General features: G+C 38.9%; 2 protein-coding genes across 3 annotated transcripts in view; both read right to left on the bottom strand.

Moving 5' to 3' along the window:
• tspan34b (tetraspanin 34b) overlaps nt 1–4,830 on the bottom strand; it is a 15,332-nt gene extending 10,502 nt beyond the window's left edge. The window contains exon 1 of the mRNA XM_062036652.1: nt 4,774–4,830. Within this exon, the coding sequence (XP_061892636.1) occupies nt 4,774–4,830 (57 nt within the window). The remainder of the gene's footprint in view (nt 1–4,773) is intronic.
• The window catches only part of znf653 (zinc finger protein 653), a 49,860-nt gene that overhangs the window by 110 nt on the left and 37,835 nt on the right, over nt 1–11,915 (bottom strand). The window contains exons 11-12 of one of the 2 annotated variants that reach the window (XR_009824548.1): nt 4,942–5,014; nt 4,787–4,854 (exon numbers count right to left, since the gene is read on the bottom strand). The gene's annotated coding sequence lies outside the window, so the exon portion shown is untranslated. Of the gene's footprint in view, nt 1–4,773; nt 4,855–4,941; nt 5,015–11,915 lie in introns of those variants that run through there. The other variant, XR_009824547.1, reaches the window with a different exon arrangement.

Below are 11,915 nucleotides of genomic sequence, written 5' to 3'. Positions count from 1 at the left end.
TGGTCATCTATCTAAAAATGTATGTTGATATAATCAGGGCTTGCAAAGTTAACGCGATAATAACAAGTTAGCAAATATATTTTTAATTATATTGTATTTTTCTACAATTTTACGGATAGTGAGCAGAAATTGACAAAGAAAATGTATATTGAAAGGCAAGTTTAGGTTATTTACACCCATTGTCGCTGTGAGTTGAGTTATCACCGGAGTTGTTGCCAAGTCTGCTTTTTGGCTTGTTTTTTAAATTTTTTTTACTAAAGTCACTTGCAAAATACGTGAGTCACGGGAAGCGTTTTATCGGACTTGCTTTTGAACGTGTGGTTACCTATTTGGGCTTGCTTTTCTACCTGGCTATCGCACCCCCAGTAGACTTGACACACTCCCGAACACGAGGTCACAGCCCAGACTGGCAGAAAAACCAGTGACGAGACAGAGTAGGAACACGCGCGTATGTAAAGGAGTGTTTGTGTCCATTTTGTGTTGAAATGTTTAAAAAATACAATAAAAAAAAGTACATAAAAAAATTAACAAACTAATATTTATATAATTGTTTTACTAAGGTCCACCTATTAAATATACAGAATTGAGATTATTTGATTAATTATGAGTTAACTATGGATAAAATGTGATTAATCACGATTAGATATTTTAATCGTTTGACAGTCCTCGTTATATTGTACAATATCTCATTAGCAACTGTTATTAAAATAAAGGTTAAGTATATTAAGTACAGGAAGCTACAGTTTATCATATTTTAAACTAGAGATGTCTGATAATGGCTTTTTTGCCGATATCGATATTCCGATATTGTCCAACTCTTAATTACCGATACCGATATCAACCGATACCGATATATACAGTCGTGGAATTAACACATTATTATGCCTAATTTTGTTGTGATGCCCCGCTGGATGCATTAAACAATGTAACAAGATTTTCCAAAATAAATAAACTCAAGTTATGGAAAAAAATGCCAACATGGCACTGCCATATTTATTATTGAAGTCACAAAGTGCATTATTTTTTTTAACATGCCTCAAAACAGCAGCTTGGAATTTGGGACATGCTCTCCCTGAGAGAGCATTAGGAGGTTGAGGTGGGCGGTGTTGAGGTGTGTGTGGGGCGGGGGGAGTGTAGCGTCCCGGAAGAGTTAGTGCTGCAAGGGGTTCTGGGTATTTGTTCTGTTGTGTTTATGTTGTGTTACGGTGCGGATGTTCCCCCAAAATGTGTTTGTCATTCTTGTTTGCTGTGGGTTCACAGTGTGGCACATATTTGTAACAGTGCTAAAGTTGTTTATACGGACACCCTCAGTGTGACCTGTATGGCTGTTGACCAAGTATGCATTGCATTCACTTGTGTGTGTGTGTGTGAAAAGCCATAGATATTATGTGACTGGGCCGGCAAGCAAAGGCAGTGCCTTTAAGGTTTATTGGCGCTCTGTACTTCTCCCTACGTCCGTGTACACAGCGGCGTTTTAAAAAGTCATACATTTTACTTTTTGAAACCGATACCGATAATTTCAAAACCGATACCGACAATTTCAGATATTACATTTTAAAGCATTTATCGGCCGATGATATCGGACATCTCTATTTTAAACTTTTTTTCAACACTTTGAACCCTGCCGCTTATAAACGGTGCGGCTAATTTATGGGTTTTGTATTCAACAAATAGTTTTCATAGAACACCGACGTAGACACTGAAAAGGTGCGGTGTTGTTTGTGCTATGGCACCATCTTTTTGACGAGTTTGCTCGCGGCAGGTGCTGCGGGTTGAAAATGTACTTTCTGTTCCGTTCCTTGAACCGGAAGTATTCGTCCGTAGCGTTTGTTTGAAATAATTCTTCATTCATCACTCCAAGCAACGTTTGTAAGATTTACAATATAACTAAAACAATTCTTACTTACTAAACTGTCCCATGTGTAATGTCTGTAGGAGTGTTTTCATGCATATTTTTGTACATGCTATCATAATCAAGCTAGCATTGTTAGCAATAACTAATATGCTAACGTGTTTACGAGTGTCTGTTGGTATTATTAACTTACAACAGCTTTCTTTTTGTTTTGTTTCAGTTTCGTAAATTCACCCAAACGTCACAGTGGCGTTATTGAGTCTGTTTAGCTGATTGGAGAGCGAGCTTCCACAGCTAGTGGGTCCATGACGATGACTTCTGTTTTGTTTGATCAGCCGTTTTACTGCCCTGTGTCAGGCACCGTTTGGAAACCATTAAGGTACGTAAATGAACATTTCCAAGATCTTTCTTACCAGTATATATTTGCGGCTAATACTGTATATGTAAACATATTTATGTTTTCAAAAAATTTGGTGGGTGTGGCTTAAATACCGGTGCGCTTTTTAGCTTGGAATATACAGTGTTTCAATTGTTTTTAGCTCGCTAATTAGTTGTGACACAGTTGTTAGCTTTGATGCTAGCGATGAGATCCTGTTGGGAATGGTCGCCACATTCTCTTTGGGGATGGTTGTCACATATATTTATAAATATCACATATAGAGTAGGCTGGCCTAAACATGTTTCCTTTTCATGTTCTTTGCTCATCATATGCTAAGTTTGAAAATAAAAATGTCAATGCAATTTAACTTTCACATTTCATTCTGCCCTCTTGCCTTTTTTTTTTTTTCCTGAGTTTGAGTTTTCCTATTACAACAGGCCTGGGCAATTATTTGGACTCGGGGGGCCAAATTTTGAGAACAAAATGTGTCTGGGGGCCGGTATATCTGATTTTCAGGAACACTAATACAAAACCTCACAATAATGTCTGATTGAATGCTAAAAACGTTATGACAGACCGCCGGAATGGAATTTTACATGTTTTTACTGAATGAGACACCCAAATTGTACATGAAAATAAAGAATGTGGGATTTACAATATTAACTATGAACGATAAAACACTGAATATTGACAACATATGAACGTCACACCCCCCTCTCGATCGACATATTTTACAATCAAGCGAAACGCAACAAAAATGCATCAAACAGCGAAATATGAACGCGAAGGGTAAAAGATAAAACCCACCTACAATCTGATACATCTGATATATCACTAAGCTTTAGAACTTTCTTGTAAAAATCTCCTTCGAGTCTGTCCCTGACACCCACATTTCAGGTTGACACTCTGTGGAAACGCTCCCCACCCACAGCTCGTCTGAGCTGCAGTGACTTAGATCAGTGGTCCCCAACCACCGGGCCGCGGACCGATTGGTACCGGGCCGCGCAAGAAGCTTAAAAAAAATAAAAATAAATAAAATGTTTTTGTTTTTGTTTAATTAAATCAACATAAAAACACAATATATACATTATATATCAATATAGATCAATACAGTCTGCAGGGATACAGTCCATAAGCACACATTATTGTATTTCTTTATGAAAAAAATAAATAAATAAAAATAAAATCCACCCCCCCCCCCCCCCCCCCCCCCCCCCCACCTCCGGTCCATGGGACAAATTTTCAAGCGTTGACCGGTCCCCAGCTACAAAAAGGTTGGGGACCACTGACTTAGATGACCATAGTAACTAATTAGATGACCATAGTAACTAATTAGATGGCCATAGTAACTAATTAGATGGCCATAGTAACTCATGCAAAAGGGCAGATTCCAACCATTGAAATACTTTGTATTAGAGAATTCCGATAATATCGGCCGATAAATGCTTTAAAATGTAATATCGGAAATTATTGGTATCGGTTTGAAAAAGTAAAATTTATGACTTTTTAAAACGGCGCTGTGTACACGGAAGTAAGGCACTTCCTTTGCGTGCCGGCCCAGTCACATAATATATGCTGCACTTACACACATACAAGTGAATGCAAGGCATTCTTGGTCAACAGCCATACAGGTCACACTGAGGGTGACTGTATAAACAACTTTAACACTGTTACAAATATGCGCCACACTGTGAACCCACACCAAACAAGAATGACAAACACATTTCTGGAGAACATCCGCACCGTAACACAACAAACACAACAGAACAAATACCCAGAACCCCTTGCAGCACTAACTCTTCCGGGACACTACAATATCAATACTAACCCCTACCCCCAAATCCTCCCCCCACCTCCTCATGCTCTCTCAGGAAGAGCATGTCCCAAATTCCAAGCTGCTGTTTTGAGGCATTTTAAAAAAATAATGCACTTTGTGACTTCAATAATAAATATGGCAGTGCCATGTTGGCATTTTATTTTCCATAACTTGAGTTGATTTATTTTGGAAAACCTTGTTACATTGTTTAATGCATCCAGCGGGGCATCACAACAAAATTAGGCCTAATAATGTGTTAATTCCACGACCGTATATATCGGTATCGGTTGATATCGGAATCGGTAATTAAGAGTTGGACAATATCGGAATATCGGCAAAAAAGACATTATTGGACATCTCTACTTTGTACAGTTCAAGACTTACGGTCATTTGAAAACATCACTGCACATCAGAATGGCAGCTACACTTTTCATCTTAAAGATCTAAAAAAAACTATTTGGGAATGTCCGGCGGGCCAGATTGAAAAGCTTAACGGGCCTTAATTTGCCCTGGTCTGCATTACAATAACATCGAGACAATTTTCCCTATGATAATAATTATTCGGAGAACAAGAGGGATTGACTCCAGTGAAATGTGCACTGTATCTTCAATAAATGCAGGAATGATTGTTGAGAGAAGTTTGAGCAATTGACCATGGAGCGAAAAGAATCACAATCTCCCCGACTCACTCATGGTTTCATAGCGTGACATGCGTTAAATACTCACAAAGATGATCCCGTTGAAAAGAAACATCATGAACTTGAGGAAACCAAAGCATCCCATTTTCTCCAGCAGATGATTCCAAACCTACAAAAAAAAAAAAAATACAATAATTTGCAGTCACTTCAATTATTTCACCTCCTCAGTTATATCTGGATGACGTGAAATCTTTACGCTATTGACTTGAGAGAGGTTTGTCAAGTGGGAGGGGCTGTGGTCTGCATACACCTGCTGTCTTTTCCCCGACCTATAAGGACATAGTAAACGCCATGCTCTTCATTCCGTCCACATGACCTTCAACAAACACGTCTCACCTTTCAGGCAGCGCTGGTTTAATGGCTTTGTTTGGTTTACAATTAAGCCGTACAGGGAAGTGTACCCGGTATATTTGCTGGGGGAAACTTTAAGGTATGGTAACTTGTGCAGGCAAATGATTCATGTTACGCTTATGTTGCTATTTTGTCTGTTAATTTATCACTCATGAAAGACTTGTCAGGAAAAGACGTTATTTAATCGGCAAATGTAACAACAACAAAAAACATTTTGCACACATAATCTGCTGTCTAATTGTGTAATTTTTAATTAAAGACTGAATGAATATCCTGAAGTCAGCTGGGAAAGGCTCCAGCTTAAAAGTCAAAAGTTTACATACACTTGTAAAGAACATAATGTCATGGCTGTGTTGAGTTTCCAATAATTTCTACAACTCTTATTTTTTTGTGATAGAGTGATTGGAGCACAGACTTGTTGGTCACAAAAAACATTCATGAAATTTGGTTCTTTTATGAATTTATTATGGGTCTACTGAAAATGTGAGCAAATCTGCTGGGTCAAAAGTATACATACAGCAATGTTAATATTTGCTTACATGTCCCTTGGCAAGTTTCACTGCAATAAGGCACTTTTGGTAGCCATCCACAATCTTGACAAAATTGGTGCAGTTCAGCTAAATTTGTTGGTTTTCGGACATGGACTTGTTTATTCAGCATTTTTCACACGTTTATAGTCAGGACTTTGGGAAGGCCATTCTAAAACCTTAATTCTAGCATGGTTTAGCCATTCCTTTACCACTTTTGACGTGTGTTTTGGGTCATTGTCCTGTTGGAACACCCTACTGCGCCCAAGACCCAACCTCCGGGCTGATGACTTTAGGTTGTCCTGAAGAATTTGGAGGTAATCCCCCTTTATCATTGTCCCATTTACTCAAGCACCAGTTCCATTGGCAGCAAAACAGGCCCAGAACATAATACTACCACCACCATGCTTGACGGTAGGTATGGTGTTCCTGGGATTAAAAGCCTCACCTTTTCTCCTCCTAACATATTGCTGGGTATTGTGGCCAAACAGCTCCATTTTTGTTTCATCTGACCACAGAACTTTCCTCCAGAAGGTTTTACCTTTGTCCATGTGATGTCAGATGAAACAAAACAATCACTCTATCATAAAAAAATAAGAGTTGTAGAAATTATTGTAAACTCAAGACAGCCATGACATTATGTTCTTTACAAGTGTATGTAAACTTTTGACCACGACTGTATACACATATACATACACTGTATACACATATACATACACTATATATATATATATATATATATATATATATATATATACATACACTATATATATATATATATATATACACACACACACATATACATACATACATACATGTATATATATATATATATATATATATATATATATATAATATATATATATGTATACATATATATGTATTAATACATATATACTGTATATATATACACACACAAACATATACATACATACATACATACATACATACATACATACATACATACATACATACATACATACATATACATATATATATATATATATATATATATATATATATATATATATATATATATATATATATATTAGAGATGCGCGGATAGGCAATTATTTCATCCGCAACCGCATCACAAAAGTCGTCATCCACCCGCCATACACCCGAACCAACATTTTATCAAAACCACACCCACCCGCCACCGGCCCGTTGTTATATATCTAATATAGACGATGCAAGGCATTAGTGAGGTTAAAGAATATATGTATGTCATCTCTATTTAAACAAAAATAAATTAAACAAATAATAATAATTGAATTATAATGAAAATAGACGGTCGCGACAAACAAAGCAGGCTAAATAGCTTTACATTGTAGCCAATCGGAGATGCGCTTCACTTGAAAGCGAGGCCAAATAATTAACACACAGTAGTATATCTCCAATAGAAAAAAAAACACAATAAACAACGCAATTGCCTTAATTCCTTTGCATTGTAGTGCGCCCAAACAACACGTAACCATCAAAATTATTCAGCTGACCGAACTCAATATAGGTTAGACATGGGCTTATTTGGTATAGCCTAGGTAACGTAGACTAATTCCTTTAACATATCCAACCGTATGTCTACTTACTTTTTTTTGTTTGTTAGCACTATGCAGGAATAAAATGGCATCTACAGTGCCAGGATTCAGGCGAGAGCGCCTGGCCTCTAAAATGCGCCCTGCTGCGCTGAAGGAGCTCACTTGCGGCACTCAATTGTTGCTGGGACGCATAGGATTCTCTTTATACATTTACTATGTATATATATTTCCGAATTGGTTCAACCGCCACCCGCCCGAATCTATTTAAAATCTATTTTTTTCGTCATTCATCCGCCCGACCCGCGGATTACCCGCGGACTTCGCGGGTGTGTCCGCAGACCGCGCAGCTCTAATATATATATATATATATATATATACACATACACACATGTATGTATATATATATATATATATATATATATATATATATATATATATATATATATATATATATATATATATATATATATATATATATATATATGTGTGTGTGTCCCAACTGTCTTAAAAAAATTAAGTGAAGTGATTAATATTTATATAGCGCTTTTCTCTAGTGACTTAAAGCGCTTTACATAGTGACACCCAATATCTAAGTTACATATAAACCAGTGTGGGTGGCACTGGGAGCAGGTGGGTAAAGTGTCTTGCCCAAGGACACAACGGCAGTAACTAGGATGGCGGATGCGGGGATCGAACCTGCAACCCTCAAGTTGCTGGCACGGCCGCTCTACCAACCGAGCTATACCGCCCTAGATATTATATTGATGGGATTTTTTTTCTGTCAACATTTTCATGGTTTTTGTGAAAGTGCATTGGTTCATGCACCTGGGGATAGGTTGATTGGCAATACTAAATGGTCTCTAGTGTGTGAATGTTGTCTGTCTGTGTTGGCCTTGCCATTAAGGTGGACACTTGACCAGGGCGTACCCCGCCTTCTGCCCGAGTGCAGCTGGGATAGGCCCCAGCCACACCCGCAACCCAGAGGGACAAGAGGTAGAAAATTGATGGACGGCATTATTGAAAAGTCAAAAATGAGGGGCGGGGGTCAGACATCCCTGTACTTGAAGAACAATTTGATGCAATACATCAAATCAGGTTTGACTGTACATGAACACGTTCCCTTTAACAATGTGTCAACCAACATGACGTCTTCCAGGCGTGTGAAGTGTGTGTTTTTGTGGCGCCCTCCCACATGGGCAACAGTGTTCTTTTGTCAAAACCGATGAATTATTATCCCTGCTGACAAGGACGTCACAGAAACTTTTGTGTGTAGTAGCTCGTTGCTTTGTCACTATTGTGTGTTATCACTCACTTCTCAGCAATATTATTCATACTGCTGGCCTCTCACTCACTTGAACTGTTCAGTACATAACAGAATTAATAGACCTTGTCTGCACACAGGTCCACTTCAAGTTAATCATACATATAGCGGGTCAGAGTCATATTTGCCCCGACTCTCACTTTGTCATGGTTTAAACATGCATGACACGTTATTTACAGTGCATACGCAAAGTATTCAGTGCGTCACTTTTCCCACATTTTCTTATGTTACAGCCTTATTCCAAAATAGAATTAATTCATTTTTTTGTCCGCAAAATTCTACATAATGAGAATGTAAAAATGTTTTGGTTTTTTTTTTAGAAATGTTTGCAAAATTATTATAAATGAAAAACTAAGAAATCACATGTGAAGTGAAGTGAATTATATTTATATAGCGCTTTTCTCTAGTGACTCAAAGCGCTTTACATAGTGAAACCCAATATCTAAGTTACATTTAAACCAGTGTGGGTGGCACTGGGAGCAGGTGGGTAAAGTGCCTTGCCCAAGGACACAACGGCAGTAACTAGGATGGCGGAAGCGGGGATCGAACCTGGAACCCTCAAGTTGCTGGCACGGCCGCTCTACCAACCGAGCTATACCGCCCACATGTACATAAGTGTTCACAGATTTTGCTCCATACTTTGAGGCAGCAATTACAGCCTCAAGTTATTTTGATTACGATGCCACAAGCTTGGCACACCTATCTTTAAAGGCCTACTGAAATGAATTTTTTTTATTTATACGGGGATAGCAGATCCATTCTATGTGTCATACTTGATCCTTTCGCGATATTGCCATATTTTTGCTGAAAGGATTTAGTAGAGAACAACGATGATAAAGTTCGCAACTTTTGGTCTCTGATTAAAAAAAAGCCTTGCCCCTACCGGAAGTAGCGTGACGTAGTCGGTTGTTCGCTTCCTCATATTTTCCTATTGTTTTCAACGCAGCTAGAGAGATTCGGACTGAGAAAGCGACGATTAACCCATTAATTTGAGCGAGGATGAAAGATTTGTGGATGAGATACGTTAGAGTGACGGACTAGAATGCAGTGCAAACATATCTTTTTTCGCTCTGACCGTAACTTAGGTACAAGCTGGCTCATTGGATTCCACACACTCTCCTTTTTCTATTGTGGATCACGGATTTGTATTTCAAACCACCTCGGATACTATATCCTCTTGAAAATGAGAGTCGAGAACGCGAAATGGACATTCACAGTGACTTTTATCTCCACAATACATCGGCGAAGCTCTTTAGCTACGGAGCTAACGTGATAGCATCTGGCTCAAATGCAGATAGAAACAAAATAAATAAATCCCTGACTGGAAGGATAGACAGAAGATCAACAATACTATTAAACCATGTACATGTAACTACACGGTTAATAATTCTCAGCCTGGCAAAGCTTAACAATGCTGTTGCTAACGACACTGAAGCTAACTTAGCAACCGGACCTCACAGAGCTATGATAAAACATTAGCGCTCCACCTACGCCAGCCAGCCCTCATCTGCTCATCAACACCCGTGCTCACCTGCGTTCCAGCGATCGACAGCGCGACGAAGGACTTCACCCGATCACAGATGCGGTTGGCGGCTAGCGTTGGCTAGCGCGTCTGCTATCCAAGTAAGTCTTTCTTGTTGTGTTGCTGCAGCCAGCCGCTAATACACTGATCCCACCTACAACTTTCTTCTTAGCAGTCTCCATTGTTCATTAAACAAATTGCAAAAGATTCCAGAATACAGATGTCCAGAATACTGTGGAATTATGAAATGAAAACAGCTTTTTTGTATTGGATTCAATGGGTCCGAATACTTCCGTATCAACCGTTAACGTCACGCGCACACGTCATCATACATAGACGTTTTCAATCGGAAGTGTGGCGGGAAATTTTAAATTGCACTTTATAAGTTAACCCGGCCGTATTGGCATGTGTTGCAATGTTAAGATTTCATCACTGATATATAAACTATCAGACTGCGTGGTCGGTAGTAGTGGGTTTCAGTAGGCCTTTAAGTCAGTTTCACCCATTCCTCTTTGCAGCACCTCTCAAACTCCATCAGGTTGGATGGGAAGCGTTGGTTTTCATCCAGGATGTCTCTGTACTTTGCTGCATTCATCTTTCCCTCTATCCTGATTAGTCTCCTAGTTCCTACCGCTGAAAAACCATCCCCATAGCATGATGCTGCCACCACCATGCAGGTACTGGCCTGGTGATGAGCGGTGCATGGTTTCCTCCAAACATGACGCCTGGTTTTCACACCAAAGACTTCAATCTTTGTCTCATCAGACCAGAAAATTTAGTTTCAGGTGCATTTTGACAATCTTTTTTACTAAGAAGAAGGCCTGATTGCTGCAGAGGTGGTTGTCCTTCTGGAAAGTTCTTCTCTCTCCACAGAGGAGGGTTGTAGATCTGACAGAGTGACCATCCCTGACGAGGGCCCTTCTCCCCCCATCGCTCAGTTTCGACAGCTCCAGGAAGAGTCCTGGTGGTTCCAAACTTCTTCCATTTACGGATGATGGAGGCCACTTTGCTCATTGGGACATTCAAGGCCGAAGATATTTTTCTGTAGCCTTGACCAGATTTGTGCCTCGGAGGTCTACAGACAATTCCTTCAACTTCATGTTGGGTTTGTGTTTAGCCATGCACTGTCAGGTGTGGCACCTTATACATAGACAGGTGTGTTCCTTTCCAAATCATGTCCAACCAGCTGAATTTAGCACAGGTGGACTCCAATGAAGCTGTAGGAACACCTCAAGGTTGATCAGTTGAAACAGGACGCACCTGAGCTCACTTTTGAGCTTCATGGAAAAGGCTGTGAATACTTATGTACGTTTGATTTATTAGTTTTTTTATTTTTAAAACATCTGCAAAAAGTTGTAATTATGTAACTTTTCCACATTGTTATTATAGGGGTAATTTTGTAGAATTTTGTGGGGAGAAAAAATAAATATTCTATTTTGGAATGAAGCTGTAACAAAAGAAAATGTGAGAAAAGTGAAGCGCTGTGAATACTTTGTGTATGCACTGTATATCAACAAACATCACATGTACTCACAATTCAAAAGGAGTAGGAAGAAGCAGAGCTAATTTCTAAACCCACCCTTCACCCTTGTTGATTGTGTTCGTTTAATCCCCAGAGGGCAAAGGTTAGCTTTTTTTTAACTTTTCGTACATTTGTACAATAGGCCATAATTTGTGTTGTGTAACTCAATTATACATCATTTCTTTTCTTAAGAGGGTTTATTTCATGTTAAATTTAAAACATGTATGTCCAATTCTTTTACAGGTGTAGGAACCATACACTGGTAGTTTTTAGGCAATACCTGAAAGTCAGGACTAGGGTTGTCTTGATACCAATATTTTGGTACCGGTACCAAAATGTATTTGGATACTTTGATACTTTTCTAAATAAAGGGGACCCCAAAAAATGGA

Source organism: Entelurus aequoreus, linkage group LG25 (assembly GCF_033978785.1).
Source record: "Entelurus aequoreus isolate RoL-2023_Sb linkage group LG25, RoL_Eaeq_v1.1, whole genome shotgun sequence".
Lineage (NCBI taxonomy): Eukaryota > Metazoa > Chordata > Actinopteri > Syngnathiformes > Syngnathidae > Entelurus > Entelurus aequoreus.
This window is presented reverse-complemented; position numbering and strand designations above follow the sequence as displayed.